At 47.7% G+C, this 16,594-nt stretch overlaps 1 protein-coding gene across 1 annotated transcript; it reads right to left on the bottom strand.

Moving 5' to 3' along the window:
• Positions 1 to 7,027: 7,027 nt before the first annotated feature.
• On the bottom strand, positions 7,028 to 15,171 carry PRSS16 (serine protease 16). Its single transcript, XM_031666993.1, has 12 exons — positions 15,046 to 15,171; positions 14,805 to 14,971; positions 13,895 to 13,994; positions 13,613 to 13,742; positions 12,050 to 12,173; positions 11,748 to 11,825; positions 11,604 to 11,651; positions 10,800 to 11,090; positions 10,486 to 10,627; positions 8,559 to 8,738; positions 8,300 to 8,445; positions 7,028 to 8,183 (listed from the first exon to the last, which is right to left on the bottom strand). Exons 1-12 carry the CDS (start codon positions 15,113 to 15,115, stop codon positions 8,115 to 8,117), a joined length of 1,545 nt encoding a protein of 514 aa, XP_031522853.1. The 5' UTR covers positions 15,116 to 15,171; the 3' UTR covers positions 7,028 to 8,114.
• Positions 15,172 to 16,594: the final 1,423 nt, after the last annotated feature.

Genomic DNA, 16,594 nt, shown 5'->3' with positions numbered 1-16,594 from the left:
AGGCAGAAAACGTGTTGTCCTCCTTTGTAGTAGAACATTATAGCTGTCATCATCTCTCCGACTTTCAAGTTTCTCAAAGTCTCCTTCTTGTGTACATTCCCTCCTTCAGTGATGCAAAGAGAACATTTCAGGTTCAACTTCTGCTGAATATGCCAACTCTTGAAAATGAGCTCTGATTTTGCCAACTGCAAAGTGCTATTTGCTAGATCTTTAAATACTGATAAAATAGTGATTCCAAGTTACATTGTGAAGTGATGAAGGCAAATTGCAACATGATGTGTTCCTTTATAAAAAGAGACGGTCAGACATGGTGACTCAACGCCTGTAATTCCAGCATTTTGGAGGCCGAGGTGCGTGGATCACTTGAGGCCAGGAGTTCAAGACCAGCTTGGCCAACATGGTGAAACCCTATCTCTACTAAAAATACAAAAAATTAGCTGGGCATGATGGCAGATACCTGTAGTCCCAGCTACTCGGGAGGCTGAGGCACAAGAATTGCTTGAACCTAGGAGGCAGAGGTTGCAGTGAGTCAAGACAGTGCCACTGCATACCAGTCTGGGCAACAGAGCCAGACTCTTTCTAAATAAATAAATAAAAAACGAGACAAAACCAGAATTTGTATAAATATTGGAAAGGATACATAAGCAACTATGCATAGAGTTTACCTATGGACATTGGAAATGATTTATGGGTGGATAAGCCATAAGAACAGACTTTTCACTGTATCTTTTTATGCTTTTTAACTTTGAAATGTGAATATATTTCTTTTCTTTACTTTTTGAGACAGAATCTCGCTCTGTCGCCCAGGCTGAAGTGCAGTGTTGCGATCTCGGTTCACTGCAACCTTCGCCTCCCGGTTCAAGCGATTCTCAAGCCCCAGCCTCCAGAGTAGTTGGGATTACAGGCGTGTGCCACCACACCCAGCTAATTTTTGTATCTTTACTAGAGATGGGGTTTCACCATGTTGGCTAGGGTGGTCTCGAACTCCTGACCTCAAGTGATCCACTCGCCTCGGCCTCCCAAAGTGCTGGGATTACAGGCATGAGCCACTGCACCCACCATATTTCTTATCCCAAGATTAAACTTTAATTAGACGTTTAAACAACAATGTCTTTTATATGTCATTTCAGTTTAAAATGAAGCTTTTAGCTTTTTTTTTTGTTTTCCTAGTGTGTTGATGTTAATGAAAATTGTTCACATATGTCATTTAAAAATCCTATTTCATGTGATCCAGTGAAAACCCAGGTGTGGAAGTGATTGGAAGTGCAGATGACTTTACAATTTCTTCTCAGATGGAGACAATTCACACAGGCCAATTTTCTGTATATGAAGATGGAAATAAAAGCAAAGACTTAAATTGTGAGGGAACAGCCATCAGATTCTACAGATTTATTGGGGATCTTGTTAAACCTTGGAGAGGACTTGCAAGATCATGAAGTGTGCTTAGCCAGGGACAAATGGGAATCTATGACAGAATTCTAACCAGTTGAGCTAACCAGTCACAACAAATAGAATCTTTTTTCATCTTTCACAAGTTTAACGTGAAACGATGTTTCAAAAAGTTTTGTCTAAAACAAAGCTGGAAACTGTTTAATGCTATTTCCCCTTCCCTTAGCACACACACCTTACCTTACTCAATTTTACTTAAAAACGAAAATGAAGGCCTCCATCTTAGCTCTCACATTACTTTTTTTCCTCTTCTTTTCTTTTTTCTTTTCGTTTCTTTTTTTTTTTGAGATGGAGTTTCACTCTTATCAGCTAGGCTGGAATGCAATGGCGCAATGTTGGCTCTCTGCAACCTCTCCTTCCTGGGTTCAAGCGATTCTCCTGTCTCAGCTTCCCAAGTAGCTGGGATTACAGGCGCCTGCAACCATGTCTGGCTAATTTTTGTATTTCTAGTAGAGACGGGGTTTTACCATGTTAGCTAGGCTGATCTCGAACTCCTGAACTGAAGTGATCCGCCCACCTCGGCCTCCCAAAGGGCTGGGATTACAGGCGTGAGCCACCGCCCTTGGTCACATTATTCTTTTAAAAGACTGTGTTCCTAGTTCAGTAGTGGCGATATAGAGCTTATTTTCAGAGAAAGTGTAAGCAGAATTCACAGGAGATGTGATCAACAAAAGTGGTAAAGAACTAATTTCCCTCATGTGGCCCGTAAGGCGATCAAATCCACGACCTTTAGCATGATTAACACAACACTAACCAACCGAGCTAACCAGCCGGCAGGATGAGAATTGTGGCCCCTTTGCTATATGCAAAGGAAAACAAAACGAGTTTTTTCTTTATTCTCTTTAACTCTTCTTTTCCTTGCAGGGAAAAAAAATCCCCAAACGTGAAACAACCAAAAACAATTTTTAAAAATCTTCACATTCTTCCTATTGCATTCTCTTCATCACGCAGATAGGAAAAAGGAAAGAGAAAAGCTCAACATTTGGCCCAAAGAACCCTACTTCTTATGTAGAAAAGTAGTCTTTCTTAAACAGCCGATTCTTGACTGGGTGCGGTGGCTCACTTGGTCTCAAACAACCACTACCACTACCACTACCACTACCACTACCGCTACCGCTACCACTACCACTACCACTACCACTACCTGATTCTGACCTGAAAAACTTCAAGTTCCCACGCACGCTTCCTTCTCCCATCTGGGGAAGGCCCGGGAGCAAACGCCAAGCTGCTCCAACCCTGAGACTGTGGTGAGTGGATCAGGGAAGCAACCACGAAGCCACCGCAGGGTTCAAAGGACTCGGCTCCCTAGGGCAGGGTGCAGATTCCTTTTCACTTTTGGAGACCCTTACCAGGCAGGTGGGCTCTTCCCTGAGGCCTCAGAACCAGGGAGTTTGCAGCCTCTCGCCGCCTGGGCTCAGGGTGGTTCTCCAGGCACCGCGACCCTGAATGGTCCTGCATGGGTGGGTTTTGTTTTTATTTATGTGTTTATTTTTTGAGACGGATTTTTGCTCTTGTCGCCCAGGCTGGAGTGCAATGGTGCAATCCGGCTCACTGCAATCTCTGCCTCCCGGGTTCAAGCAATTCTCCCGTCTCAGACTCCCGAGTAGCTGGGATTACAGGTGTCCGCCACTGCGACCAGCTAATTTTTGTATTTTTAGTAGAGATGGGGTTTCACCATGTTGGCTAGGTTGGTCCTGAACTCCTGACCTCAGGTAATCCAGCAGGTGGGGTTTTAAAAACTGTGTGGGACGGCCTGTCTCCAGAACTCTGAGTTCTCCCCATCTCCGGGCACAACCTAGACTCCCAAATCAATGCCACGAAGAACTCGAGGCCAGGGTGCATCCAGAGTCGGGGCATTTCCCTTAAGAGAAACATCAAAATTTGGGAAAAGCTGTAGGCATTGAGACTCAAGTTGGGCAAATTCACAGGTGGCAGGCAGGAGACACTTTGGCCCTGCCAGGTGCGGAGCAGCCTGACCTTTTTCACTGACTATGGAGATAATGTTTAAAACCGCCCCTGGGCCAGGCACGGTGGCTCACGCCTGTAATCCCAGCACTTTGGGAGGCCGAGGTGGGTGGATTACGAGGTCCAGGAGTTCAAGACCAGCCTGGTCAACAAGGCGAAACCCCGTCTCTACTAAAAAATGCAAAAATTACCTGGGCGTGGTGGCAGGCACCTGTAATCCCAGCTACTCGGGAGGCTGAGGCAGGAGAATTGCTTGAACCCGGGCAGCAGAGGTTGCAGTGACCTGAGATCCACTACTGCCCTCCAGCCTGGGTGACAGAGTGAGACTCGGTCTCAAAAAACAAAAACAAAACTGCCCCCCTGGGATGGTTGGAGGTGACTCCCAGTCACTGCAGAAAACTGTTTAATTCAGGAGGGACGTGTGTGTGTGTGTGTGGGTGTGTGTAATTTTAATTTTAATGAATTTGATGTTAACAAAGGCATGTACCACCAGGCAGGTTTTCCTCAGGAAAAATGATAGTCTTGAATTTGGTTGGCAGAAGCATTAGTAGGAATTTTAATTTTTGAGAGTGCTTGATCTAGTATCAAAAACTTCCTCCAACCTCTTTGGCCAACACACACACATATGCACACACATACATGCCATGTGTTCCAGGCCACATTATAGCCCTGGTAGTGAAATAAAAGCTTTGAACATAAATTTAGATGACTAGGTTTAAGTATGAGTTTTATTGCCTTTGTTTCTGTGAGATGCTCGATCATCTCTTGAGATTTCATTGTTCTCATCTGCAAACTATAAGAGTCTAGTTTTGTATTTTTTTTTTTTTTTTGAGAAGGAGTTTCACTCTTGGTGCCCAGGCTGGAATGCAGTGGTGCGGTCTCAGCTCACTGCAACCTCCACCTCCTGGGTTCAAGCAATTCTCCTGCCTCAGCCTCCCAAGTAGCTGGGATTACAGAGCCGGCCACTACACCTGGCTAATTTTCTATTTGTAGTAGAGAGGGGGTTTCACCATGTTGGCCAGGCTGGTCTTGAACTCCTGACGTCAGGTGGTCCACCCACCTTGGCCTCCCAAAGTGTTGGGATTACAGGCATGAGCTACCATGCCTGGCCGAGATCTTCTTGTTTTAACTGTGCTGTTTACTTAAAAATACACCAGACTCTATCTTAAAAGTAATTTCTCACATTCTACAAGTGCAGTACCTCACTTATCCCAGGTACAGGTAGCATTTTCATTTAAAGTCTCTGGAAATTGACCAAATTTCTACAGCATATTGAAAATCACTTACTGAGTATTGGTAGAGACCATGAAAGTCTGTGGCACTTAAGCCAGGGTTTGTGCTCATCTCTCCCGTTCCCAACATGTTGTAGAAGTCCCACTCTAGACATGAAGGGTCATCTGTGAGGACCAGTAACTCCCATTGCTCCTGTGAGCCCCACTCCTACTCTTTGGCAAGGAAGCTCCTATTCCCACTTCCCTAAAGCTTCAACTCTGTGTTAAAGAGGTTCTGCCCTAGTAGGTATGGCAAACCTTGATGACTGGCTGCTCAGGGCCCCTGTGTGAAGGGGTTGACTTTATTTGGAGTAGAACATGGAAAAATTCGGCCCAAGGGCAAGGTTGAAAACAATAGAGGTCACAGTGAAGAGTAATCAGGGAAAACTGACAGCTCAAGGATACTAACAGAAGCATGCAAGTTAATATATTCAATTTAGAAATCTACCAGAAATTTAAAAATGACATCTAGGGATGACCGAAGGGCACCCTACCCTTGTGCAAGTGCACAGTCATCCAGACCACCCACTCATCTCTGGTGGTCTGGAAGACTGTACACATGCACAAGGGTGGGCTTGCTCAGAAAAGACCAGAAAGGATACTGTCTCTGGCTGAATGCACAGTAGACTTGTAAACTCCCTGAACTAGAGAGCAATCCCCAAGCCACATGAGATCCAAGATAAAAAGTTTGAGAGATTGAATATACAAACGGATAATGGCCAAACTAAAAGTAAAAATAGACCTCTGACCTACAACCTGCAGTAACCAGCACAGAAAGCCAACCTACTATTACAGTAACCAGTCCAGGAAGTCAAGCTACTATCTGTAGCAAACAGTAGGAGAAGACAAACAATCATACCCCTGTTCTGATTGGCTCCAAATGGCTAGCACTTAGTAAATATAGTAACTCAGAATTCCCTAATTTTTTTTTTTTTTGAGACGGAGTCTCGCTCTGTCGTCCAGGCTGGAGTGCAGTGGCCGGATCTCAGCTCACTGCAAGCTCCGCCTCCCAGGTTCACGCCATTCTCCTGCCTCAGCCTCCAGAATAGCTGGGACTACAGGCGCCCGCCACCTCGCCCGGCTAGTTTTTTGTATTTTTTTTAGTAGAGACGGAGTTTCACCGGGTTAGCCAGGATGGTCTCAATCTCCTGACCTCGTGATCTGCCCATCTCGGCCTCCCAAAGTGCTGGGATTACAGGCTTGAGCCACCGCGCCCGGCCAGAATTCCCTAATTTTTGCCCTTGCTTTCAACTTAGGACCAATGAAGGAAAGCCATACATGTACTCCCAACCAATCACATATGATGCCCCTCTTCTAGTTAGCCTGCCCACAGCTTCCCCATGCCATAGCCTCTAGTTAAGGCATACCAAGAATCTTCTCTTTTTTCCACTATAGCGCTTTCCCACTCCTCTGCCTGTTGTGAATTGCTGCCAAACACAAATAATGGTGGTGGATTGTCTTGGTACAGCAAGTTCCGAATAAATAGCCTTCACTTGTTATCATTTGGGTGGCGTTATGGTTGAACTGTGTCCCACCTTCTCCCCAAAAAAGATACAATGAACTCCTCACCCCCAGTACCTCAGTCTGTGACCATATTTGGAATCAGGGTCTTCACAGAGGTAACCTTGGAATTAGGGTCTTCACAGAGGTAACCAACTTAAAATCAGATCAATAGGCTGGGTCTAGCCCAAGATAGCTGGTATTCTCATAAAAGGGGAAATTTGGACATATGGATAGGCATGTGCAGAAGGAAGGTGATGTGAAGGCACACAGGGAAAATGGCCATGTGACTGGAGTAATGCATCTACAGGCCAAGGAACACAGGAGTGCTGGCAAACACCAGAAGCCAGAAGAGGCACGGAAGCATTCTCTATTTGTCTTTCTAATCTCCTTTTGTTTCTCTGAATATCTTCATTTCTATCTCTGTGTTTTTGTCTCTTTCTCTGTTTGTCTTCCTGTTCTTCAATCTGTAATTTTGTTTTTGGCTCTCTGTCAGTGTCTTTGTCTCCCCTCTCTCTCTTGCTCTGCCCTGGCTATTTCCACTGCTCTATTTCTGCCTCTCATTTTTGGTCAAGGAAGGATTAGAAGGCAAGGGAGGATTCTCTCCTAGAGCTGTGAGAAAGAGAATGGCTCTGCTGACACCTTGATTTCAAACTTCTAGACACAAAAACATATAGTATATACTGCATGTTTCCATTTATATAAAGATTAAGAACAGGCAGAACTAATCTGTAGTGGAGATTGACTCTGGTATGATAGCATGAGGAGGTTGCCTCTTACCAACAAGGAAATATGAAACTGGGTAAAACTCTAAAACTACCATCTCTGTGCATACAAAGATGTACAAAAAGCTGAGAAGTATTTATTGTTAAAAACAATTGCTCTTTAGGAAAGAACAGTGCAAATCTATGGCAGGTTCTTGTCACAGTTAACATAGCCTAAGCAGGCACCCTTAGGATTAGCCCTGTCCTCCCAGGCCCTGGAAGAAGGAGTCTCCACCAGAATGATGAATCCCTAGGGTTGGAAGCTGGAAGTACCAGGGAGTGATATTTGATTGTGGGAAGAGATGGTGAGTGAAGGGTGTGGAAGGAAGACTAAATGAGAGAGATAGAGAAGGACAAAGATTAAGTGACAGGAAAATAAATAGAGACACAGAAGAGCATCAGAGACAGAAACAGAGCCTCAGGAAGACAAAGACATTGAGGACACAGCAGAGGAGAGAGGGAAATATAGACAGAGATAGAGTGAGAGAGAAAGTGACTAGGAGACACACAGAGAACAAAAATGACAGTCAGAAATAGAAAAGTGGAAATAGCCAGGGCAGAGCAAGAGAGAGAGGTGACACAAAGACACTGACAGAGAGCCAGAGACGAAAACACAGATTGAAGAACAGAAAGACAAACAGAGAAAGAGACAAAAACACAGAGATAGAAATGAAGATATTCAGAGAAACAGGAAACTAGAAAGACAAATAGTGACAGGGCAAAGAGAGAGGAAGAGACTGAGGGAAATGGGTACAGTGAGAGAAACTGAGAAGCAAGGACAGGTTCAGGATCTAAAGTCCAGAAAGAGAAACTTACAGCAAAGCCCCTAACCCAGGAACTGGAGTGGCAGAATTTGAACCAGAATCCGATCAGCAGGGGGAGGGCACCAGCATGAGGAGTCACATTTGTTTGACATTTAACATTCAAAATACCAATATTTACAATGAGAATAATCATCTACTTATATTTCCATAACTCTCTGAGATAAAGCACTTGAAGTTGGGAATAAAGATGTTTGCAGACACATGCCGGTTACATGCAGAACAGGTGCTGAATCCCAATTCCTGGGAATTTCTTCTTTCAAAACAAGCTGCTTTCTTTTGTTCAGTGAATAAGTGTGTCCAGGACCGAGGTGACCATGCAGGGAGTGGAAAGGGTATGAGATTCAGGCCTCACCCTTAACCTGGCTCTCCTTTGCCAGCTTGAGCCAGGTCTGTAGCTGCTGAAAGATGTTCTGTGGGGAGGTGGGAAGAATTTTGAAAGTCAGATTTCAGCACCAGCAGAAGGAAGGAACATGCAAGTGATTATTCAAATGAGAATGCAAATTATTCAGAGACATTTTTCTCTTACCTGGCGCCCTAGGCGGAGGCTGGGGGAGTCTGAGGGCCTCTCAGGTGCCATGTCCAAGCAGTGGGAGCCAGTGCGGATAAGAAGAGCTGATTCTGAGGATCCTAAAGCCTGCGTTACACTTAGCACATGCCAGGGGTCTGTGTCCCCTGGAAAGAAAGGAGAGGATGGGGCTAGGTAGATGGGGGCTGGGAGAGGATGGGGCTATGTTGAGCTGGGGATAGGTGGAGGTTTAGGAGCCAGGTTTTGATAGCATGCTCACCATTAACAAACAGCACTTGGTTAGCCCCAGGGGTCTGGCCACCGTAGTAGGAGTTTGTTTGAGCCACAGCCTGGGCTACTGACAAGGCTGAGAGCCCGAACACCTTCTCACATAGGTCTAGCTGGGAGGGTAGTGCAGGGAGCTGGGAGAAAGGACATCTGGGATTCCCACAGGTGACATCTGTGTAGGGAGATACCTGTAAGTGTGGGTATACAGCCAGCCCACCACTCTCCTTTAATAATCATTTTCAGAGCTTTCCTCAGTGACGACGAGAACATTTGTAATACTCCCTTCAAGGAGCTCACAGTCCTGGCAGAGAGACTCACACAGTCCCCCAACAGTGACAGCCCAGAGTGATCAGGGCTATAATTGAAAAAGGCCAGAAGGCAGGGATCCCAGAGGAAACAAGATGGGCTCAGGGAAAGCATCCTGCAAAGGATAAGACCTTGAGAAATGAGTAGGACTGAGCCAAACAAAGATAGAGAGAGAAGGCATAACAAATAGAGGAAATAGCATGTGCAAAGGTCTGGAATGCTCGGAGCTCAAATTGTATTATGTCTCCCCTGCTTAAAATCCGTAGCTCACTGTGCTTTCAGGGTAAAGCTAACCCATAACATCAGATTAATTCATCCCTTCCCTCCCTATTTGTTGACCACCTACCATGTGCTCAGATAAATGTTGTACACTATTGGACACACGGTGGCAATCAAGACAGCTCCAGGTTCTGCTGTCACAGGACTCAATCCAGGGGGGAAGACAGGCAATAAAAAATGTATGATGACAGGCTGTGTAAAATGCTAAAGAGAACACAGAGCTATCGAAGTCGGAGGTGGGAAGGCTGACTTATCTTGAGGGATCATGGCTTCCTGAGGGAGGACATCCTGTTGAGACTTGAAGATGAATAATCTAAGCAAAGTAAACAGCATGTACAAAGATGCTAAGGTGTTAGGAAGACTAATGTATTAAGAGGGTTAAAATATGTAAAGCCTTATAATAATAACAACAGCAAGGGTTTATGGAATACTTACTGTAGACCTGCATTATTCTTAGAACGTTACAAATATTACCTCTTTTAGTCCTTGAAACAACCCTATGAGAGAAGTACTGTTTGTATTCCCACTTTATAGATGTGGAAACAGGCATAGAGAAGTCAGTCACTTGCCCAAGTTTGCCCAAGATCACGAGTAGAAAATGGAGCTGGAGCTGGAATTTGAACATTTAACTTTACCATATGTAGTATTTGGGAGATGCTTATACTAAAAAAAAATCTGTTGTATATCTGAAATTCAGATTTAACTGGGCATCCTGTATTGTATCTGGCAACCTTACCCTGGGGTCTTTGAGGAGCTGTGGTTTTGAGTAGAGGAGGGACAAGTTTATATTTACAAGGATCTCTGTGGATGCTATGAGAAAGTTGGATTGTAGAGATGAAGTGAAAACCATGAGACCAGAGAGGAGGCTGGGAAGGGATCCAGGCAAGAAAGGATGGAGGTTCCTAGCAGGACAGCAGAGGTAGGCACAGAAAGCAGAAGGGATGGACTACAGAGTTGTCCATGCAGAGTGAGGACGACTCAGTAATTGACAGGCTAGCTAGAAAATGGGAAGGAAGCAACTAAAACAAGGCTCAAGTTTCTAGTGTGGTGGCTGGGGAAAGGGGGGCATCCCTGGAATGGGGACACAGAGAAAGAACAGGCTGAAGGGAAGATCACTCAAGTGGAGACCTCGGTGTGTGCGTGAGGAGGCATGTGAGGACCAAGCACATGCGCACACTAGTATGGCTTCCACCTTCTCCAGCCCAACATCTGCAGGTTACACAATGCCTGACCGCTGGGTCGAAATGAGTCCAGACCACCTGTAAGATGACTTCTCTGGGCACAGTAAAAAGGTTGTTTGAGGGGACAAAGTTAGGGTTAGGCCAGTCACTTACAGAAGCCGAACTCGGTACATGTCTGGTACAACCACTGCCGGTCACCCACACCGGACAGTTGAGGTTCTGTGCTCCTCAGCTGTGCCACTGTCTCTGCTCGGGAAAAGCTTAAACACTTCTGGCCCAGGCTGTGCAAGACAATCTAGGGAACAATGTACATACATAAGACATAAATTCCTCCTCTCTTCCCAGCAAGCCAGGGCCCAAGGGCCTATGTCCCCAGAGGTCAAAAGCCAGAAATACAAGGGTGAGTTCCTGAGTTCTCCTGGGAGTCAGTGGTCAGAGTGGGTGGACGCCTGGGTCCTTGTGCTCACCTGCACCGCCCGACGAAGACCGCAGTAGGGCGTGGAGTGGCTGCGGTTGCCCCCGCCCCCGAGGAGAAGTCCGCAGAGCTGTCGCACGCTTAGCGGCGCTCCCGCCTGCCCATCATACTGCACTGCACCTCCCACCAGTGCCTGCAGCGCCCCCAGCAGCTCCGCCTGGTTTTCAGCGCTGCCCAGGGTACCGCACGCGCTCAGCTCACTCCGCAACGCTGCTTGAGCCGCCCCACCCAAGCGCAGCCGCCGCTCCACTTCCGCGAAGGCGGCGGACACCGCCGCCCGGCACTGTGGGAAGCAAGAGCCGATGTCCGCCAATACTTAGGCTGGGCCTCGGCTTTCCCTGCCCAGGACCTGCGTCCTCCTTGGGTTCCCCACTTTCCTGCAGCGAGACTCAGAGGGTGCAGACCCAGCTCTTGGCCCAGGCCCCCGCCCCCAGGCCCCCGCCCCCAGGCCCCCGCCCCCAGACCCCCGCCCCCAGACCTTGGACCCGCAGCCCTCCTCCTCGGGTCTTCCCTGCAGGCCCCGCCCTCCGTTGTGGCCCCGCCCCACCTTGAGCCTTACCTCCGGATAGGATCGTCCCTGCCCAAACCCCGCCCTCCCTGGGGAGCGCTTCTTTTCTTGGTGCTCCGCCTCTTCGTCAGCTCCCGCCTTTTTCCAAAACCTGCCCATTCTCCCGAGCTCCGACCTTCCTTAGACCTCACCACGTTGCAGGTTTCGCCCTTCTGTGGCCTTCTGTTCCCTGGCATCCGAGGCCTCTTTTCCCTCCCAGTCCCCCTCGGTCTAGGCCCCACCTCCTACCTCCAGGGACCCGCCGATCGCCGTGCTCATTAGGCTTCTGGATACCACCTGTGGTCGGACCGCAGAGGAAGGTATCGGAAGTGTCAAGGGTCTCCGTCCACTGCGACCCCCCTACCCTCCGCACCTGCTGCCCGCCATCCTTACGTCATTATACTCGGAGAAATCCAGCACGGCCCGCACCGGGGCGGAGGAGGCAACGGACGCGAAAATGAGATGGGGGAACTAAGGAAGGAGACGCCGTCAGCCTGCGGGCTGAGGGACTGGAATCGCATATCTTCCTGCCTCTGTATCACTCCCTCGCTGTGTGATCTCGGGCTCTTGTGAGGACAGCTTGTGCAAAATTCTTTGGGGGGCGGGAGGAAGGTAGTGGTGGGAGGGTATTTGTATTATCTGAGACTGGGGCCCTGTAGTTCCCTCCCCCAGCCCACCCGCAGAAGTCACAGGACCTTCAGCCGGGCCCAGGCGGCCAAGGAGCCGGCATAGGAGCCTCCGAAGCAGATCCAGGGGCTGGAGGAGGAGACGTTAAAGAGGCGGGAAAGTGCCAGGCGGGCAGAGACCACATCAGCCAGCCTAGGGTCAGAGGGGGAACTCGGTCGGTCCTCATCGCTGGGAATCCCTGAAGATTTCCCCATTCTGGGGGAAACCGGGATCCAGATACATGAATGGGTGAATCTGGCCAGAAGCCAGGGCTGTTTTCTCATGATGTGTTTTCAAGGGTTCTCAAAGCCACATACACTTCCCAGAACATGTGTGCCTAGGCCAAGGGAGACCCTGTCCTCGTCCACTTTCTAGAAAGCCTCCACCCTCTTTCCCTTCTCGTTTTAGGTAGGAGAGGAAAAATTTCCAAGTCAGTTTAGATGAAAACCTGACAAATGTAGGGAAGGGTTGAGGGCACTCAAGGAGGGCTACTCAGAGGAGAAGGAGGGATCCTAACCTAATGAGTCAGAAGGTATTGGGAGAGGGAACAGACACAAAGAAAAATGGAAAGTGAAGTCTGGATATGTCTAACATCCTCTTTCTCCTCCCAAAGGCTTTCTTTCTTCCCTAACGTTTCTGAAATGGCCTGCAGTTGGTGCCATCCTGCTGTAGTTAGAAAACCGTTTAGCTTGTAGAAAAGATTAAGATGCAGAGAGGGACAGAGATGGAGACAAAGAGGCACGTATGTAGATACAGAGACGGAGAAAATGAGACAGACAGGCAAAGAGACTATTACAGACAGAAACAGACAGAGACACCAATGAAGAAAGAAAAAGCTAAGTTCTGTAAGAATAAACCAGATGAAAGAAACAAAAAGCAGGTGAAGTAAAGTTGGGGGAAAAATGGTGGGGGTTGTTAATAGGAGTGAGATGCACTGAAGGAGGCTGGGGTGGGAGCCATACAAATATCTGGGGGAAGGTCACGCCATGCAGAGATGAGTTCAAAGCCTCAAGGCAGGAATGTGCCTGTAAGTCTGGAGGACAGTGAGGACTTCAGTGTAGCTGGAGCCCAGTGAATGTGAGAGAGTGGAGGTCAGAGTTAACTAGAGGCCAAAACCCATTGGACCCATGGCCACTGTAAAAGCTTTGACCTTACTCTGAGCAATGCAGAAGACGTCTGAGGGACTTAAGCCAGGGAGGATCATGACCTGGTTTATGTACTAACAGAATTACTCTGATTTCCACCTGGAAGTCAAGGGCAGAGCAGGGAAAATGGTGAAAATGGTGAGAATGCTGTGGCTGTAATCCAGGTAAGAAATGCTGGTGGTCTGCACAGTGATACAGTGGCTTACTTCAGACAGAGACACAGAAACAGAAAGAATACAGGATAAGAGAAAGACAGATAGGGAGAGATAGAGACCCAGAAATGGAAAGAGAAAAAACAAGATACTGTGAAAGACAGAAGAAAACAGAGGGAACCAGAGACTCAGAGGTTGACTTCAGACAGTGGAGGAGAGAGACACAGATGCAGAGATGCCAAAGCACAGACATTCCTGTCCTTTGACCATAAACACTTTCCCTTCCTCCACTCACGCATGGCGGCTGGACAAGAAGCGGAGCTGGGCCATTTCCAGGCCTCCAGCAGGTATACTCAGGCCATAAAATCTGTGTTCCAGGCTTATCACCAAGGCACCCCAAGCTGGGGCCAGGGCTGCGGGATGGCCTGTGAAGAGTGTATGGGTGGGGGGGGTGTGAGATGCAACTTGAGTTTAAGTCCTTGCACCCCTCAGGTCTCACAGTATTGCAATATGCAGCTCCCCTTCCTGGTCCCCACCAGCATCCCAACTCCTTCTTTTCCCCAACCTTGCCTCTTACCTCTCATCACTGAGCCAGGCCCAAGGCTGCCCTCACCCCCAAGATGCAGGAATATGGGTCCATCCTCACCAACCCAATGTTGCTCATTCACCCAGTAACGCTAAGAGGTGGGATGGGGAAGAAGAAATGGCATTGTGAGTGAGAGTCCTGACTTATTCTCGATTCCTCGTTTGTTCCAGTCTCTCTCCCTAATGGATCTTTCCTTATGTACTTAACAGTATCTGAAATGAGCTTGTTTATTTACTTGCTCACTTTTCTCCCGTTCATCTCATCTAGAATGCAAAATCTACAACAGCAAATTTTTGGCCTGCTTTTTCACTCTTATATCCCCAGAACTGAGGGAGTGGCTCTCACATTGAAGGAACTTGCTGTTTCTTGAAGTAATAATTGTAGAATAAGACATAAATGCAGATGGATTTAGGAATAAGATCCAAGTGGGATGATCTTTGGAGACTAAATACAGAGGAAGCACTGAAAAATGGTGAATTTGTTCCTTCTTTTGGTAGGTATCTTTGAGTGCCTGTTGTGAGCTAGGTCTGATTCCAAAGCTGGTTCAAATTTCTGCTACCTACTGAGACCTCGTGGTAGGTTTTGTGTCCAGTCTGGACAGGGAGAAGGGGGTAGGGAGGAGCAGTGAAAGAATGAATGTGAATGACAGAGAGAAAGAAATGGTGAAAGACAAAATCTGAGAGACAAAAAGAGTGGGACCCCGGGGAGAGGGGAGACTAAGGCCAAATCTAAAAAACAGGGAAGGAAAAGGGATACTGACAGAAGGCATAACATGAGATTCAAGCAGAGGGATGGGGAGAACTGAGGTGTGGAGAGGGAAAAAAGTGCAGACTGAGGAAGAGATGAGGGAGACTGAGGAGAGGGCAGAATGGGCAGTGGACTCCCCTTCTCCTGGCCTCACCTGCAGGAAGGATCGCCTGTCGGACACGTTGAAGGGGTCCAGCAGTTGCTCCAGCCACCCCACTTTTGGGAGGGCCGCAGCACCTGGCCCCAGGCTCAGGCCCAGGCCCTGGGCAGAGCTCTCCTGAAACTGCTGAATGTGCTCACCCAGGCGCCTAAGAAGGGAGGCTGTGGGACATGGAGGGGAGGAAGTCAGACTGGCCCCCTTAGGATGCCCTGCTTGACCCCCAGCCTCCTCTTACCTGGAGCCGAGAGTCCCCAGAGGGAAACCAAGAGCAGAGGGCCCAGCCACCGGGCAAGCCAGACAGTCATGGTGTTTGGGACTCTGTTCTCCCCCAGGAGGACCTTTATCTTATCCTCAGCAGCTGGGCTTTAAATCCATCACCTTTCAGCAGAGGCTCAGGTTTCTTTCCTTTCCTGGCAGGTCAAGCGTCTGTAGGAACTGCTAAAGCGGGGCAGGGACGCTAGAGTCTGTACACAGAGGCTGCTGATGTGGCATCGGAACTCCCAGTTCCTTCTCTCTGGGCCTCTCAGTCTGTTCTTCCCTTAGCTCTCAGTAGCCCTCACTGTCTCAGTCTCCTTCTCTCCACCCTTCAGTCTACCCTTTCTTTATCTCAGATTCCTCCTTTGCATGCCTTACTGTCCTTCAACCTCTGTCTCTCCCCACCTCAGCACCTCCTCTGGAACCCCAGTTGCCCACTTATTCTCAGTCTTTTTTTTCTGCCCCTCAGCATATCTTCAGTACCCCTCAGTTGTTCCCACACTCAGTCTCTCTCTCTCTTTGTCCTCAGCACCCCCATCTCTTTTTCAGTCTTTCTCTCCATCCTCCAGTCTCTCTGTCCCCCAATCTCACCTTGTCTATTTTCCAGCCCCCTCACTTTCTGCTCCTCTTCACTGCCCCGAACCTCTCTGACCCACAATCTCACACTGTTCATAGATTCCTTACAGTTCTTTGAACATACCAGGCTTTCTTCTGCCTTAGGGTTCTTATTCTTGTTGTTCCCACCCTGTGGATTGTGATTTCCCCATATATCCACATGACTTGCTCCCTCACTTCAATCAGATCTTTATTCAAAGGACGTTCATTCAGAAAGGTCTTCCATGGTCATCTTTTTAAAAATTGCCAAACCTATGGCCCTCTTCTATTCCTTTTCAAACTTTATTCCTAATTCTTTTTTCCTTCCTTCCTTCCTTCCTTCCTTCCTTCCTTCCTTCCTTCCTTCCTTCCTTCCTTCCTTCCTTCCTTCCTCTTTCTTTCTTTCTTTCTTTCTTTTCTTTCTTTCTTTCTTTTCTTTCTTTCTTTCTTTCTTTCTTTCTTTCTTTCTTTCTTTCTTTCTTTCTTTCTTTCTGTCTGTCTGTCTGTCTGTCTGTCTGTCTGTCTTTTTTTGATGGAGTCTAGCTCTGTTGCCCAGGCTAGAGTGCAGTGATGTGATCTTGGCTCACTGTAAACTCTGCCTCCCGAGTTCAAGCGAGTCTCCTGCCTCAGCCTCCCGAGTAGCTGGGACTACAGGCGCCCACCATTACGCCTGGCTATTTTTTTTTTGTAATTTTTAGTAGAAACGGGGTTTCACCATGTTAGCAAGGCTGGTCTCTATCTCCTGACCTCATGATCCGCCCACCTCGGCCTCCCAAAGTGCTGGGATTACAGGCGTGAGCCACTGCGCCCAGCCCCTAATTCTTTTTCATAGAACTTGTCAGTATGAGAAATACTGTACATTTAAAAAATTATTCCCATAAATTTAAAAAATATATCCAGAATCTGATGACTTCTCACTACCTTCAGTGCTGCCT

This window comes from Papio anubis, chromosome 6 (genome assembly GCF_008728515.1).
Source record: "Papio anubis isolate 15944 chromosome 6, Panubis1.0, whole genome shotgun sequence".
Lineage (NCBI taxonomy): Eukaryota > Metazoa > Chordata > Mammalia > Primates > Cercopithecidae > Papio > Papio anubis.
Note: the sequence above shows the minus strand (reverse complement) of the source record. Positions and strands in the feature narration are given on the sequence as shown.

Excerpts from the sequence above, each read along its gene's own strand:
- PRSS16 (XM_031666993.1), bottom strand. The coding sequence starts at position 15,115 with ATGACTGTCTGGCTTGCCCGGTGGCTGGGCCCTCTGCTCTTGGTTTCC. Across the intron at positions 14,972-15,045 it reads CTGGGGACTCTCGGCTCCAG|CCTCCCTTCTTAGGCGCCTG; the intron begins GTAAGAGGAGGC and ends CATGTCCCACAG. Across the intron at positions 8,739-10,485 it reads ATGTACCGAGTTCGGCTTCT|ATGTCACCTGTGGGAATCCC; the intron begins GTAAGTGACTGG and ends CTCCCTACACAG.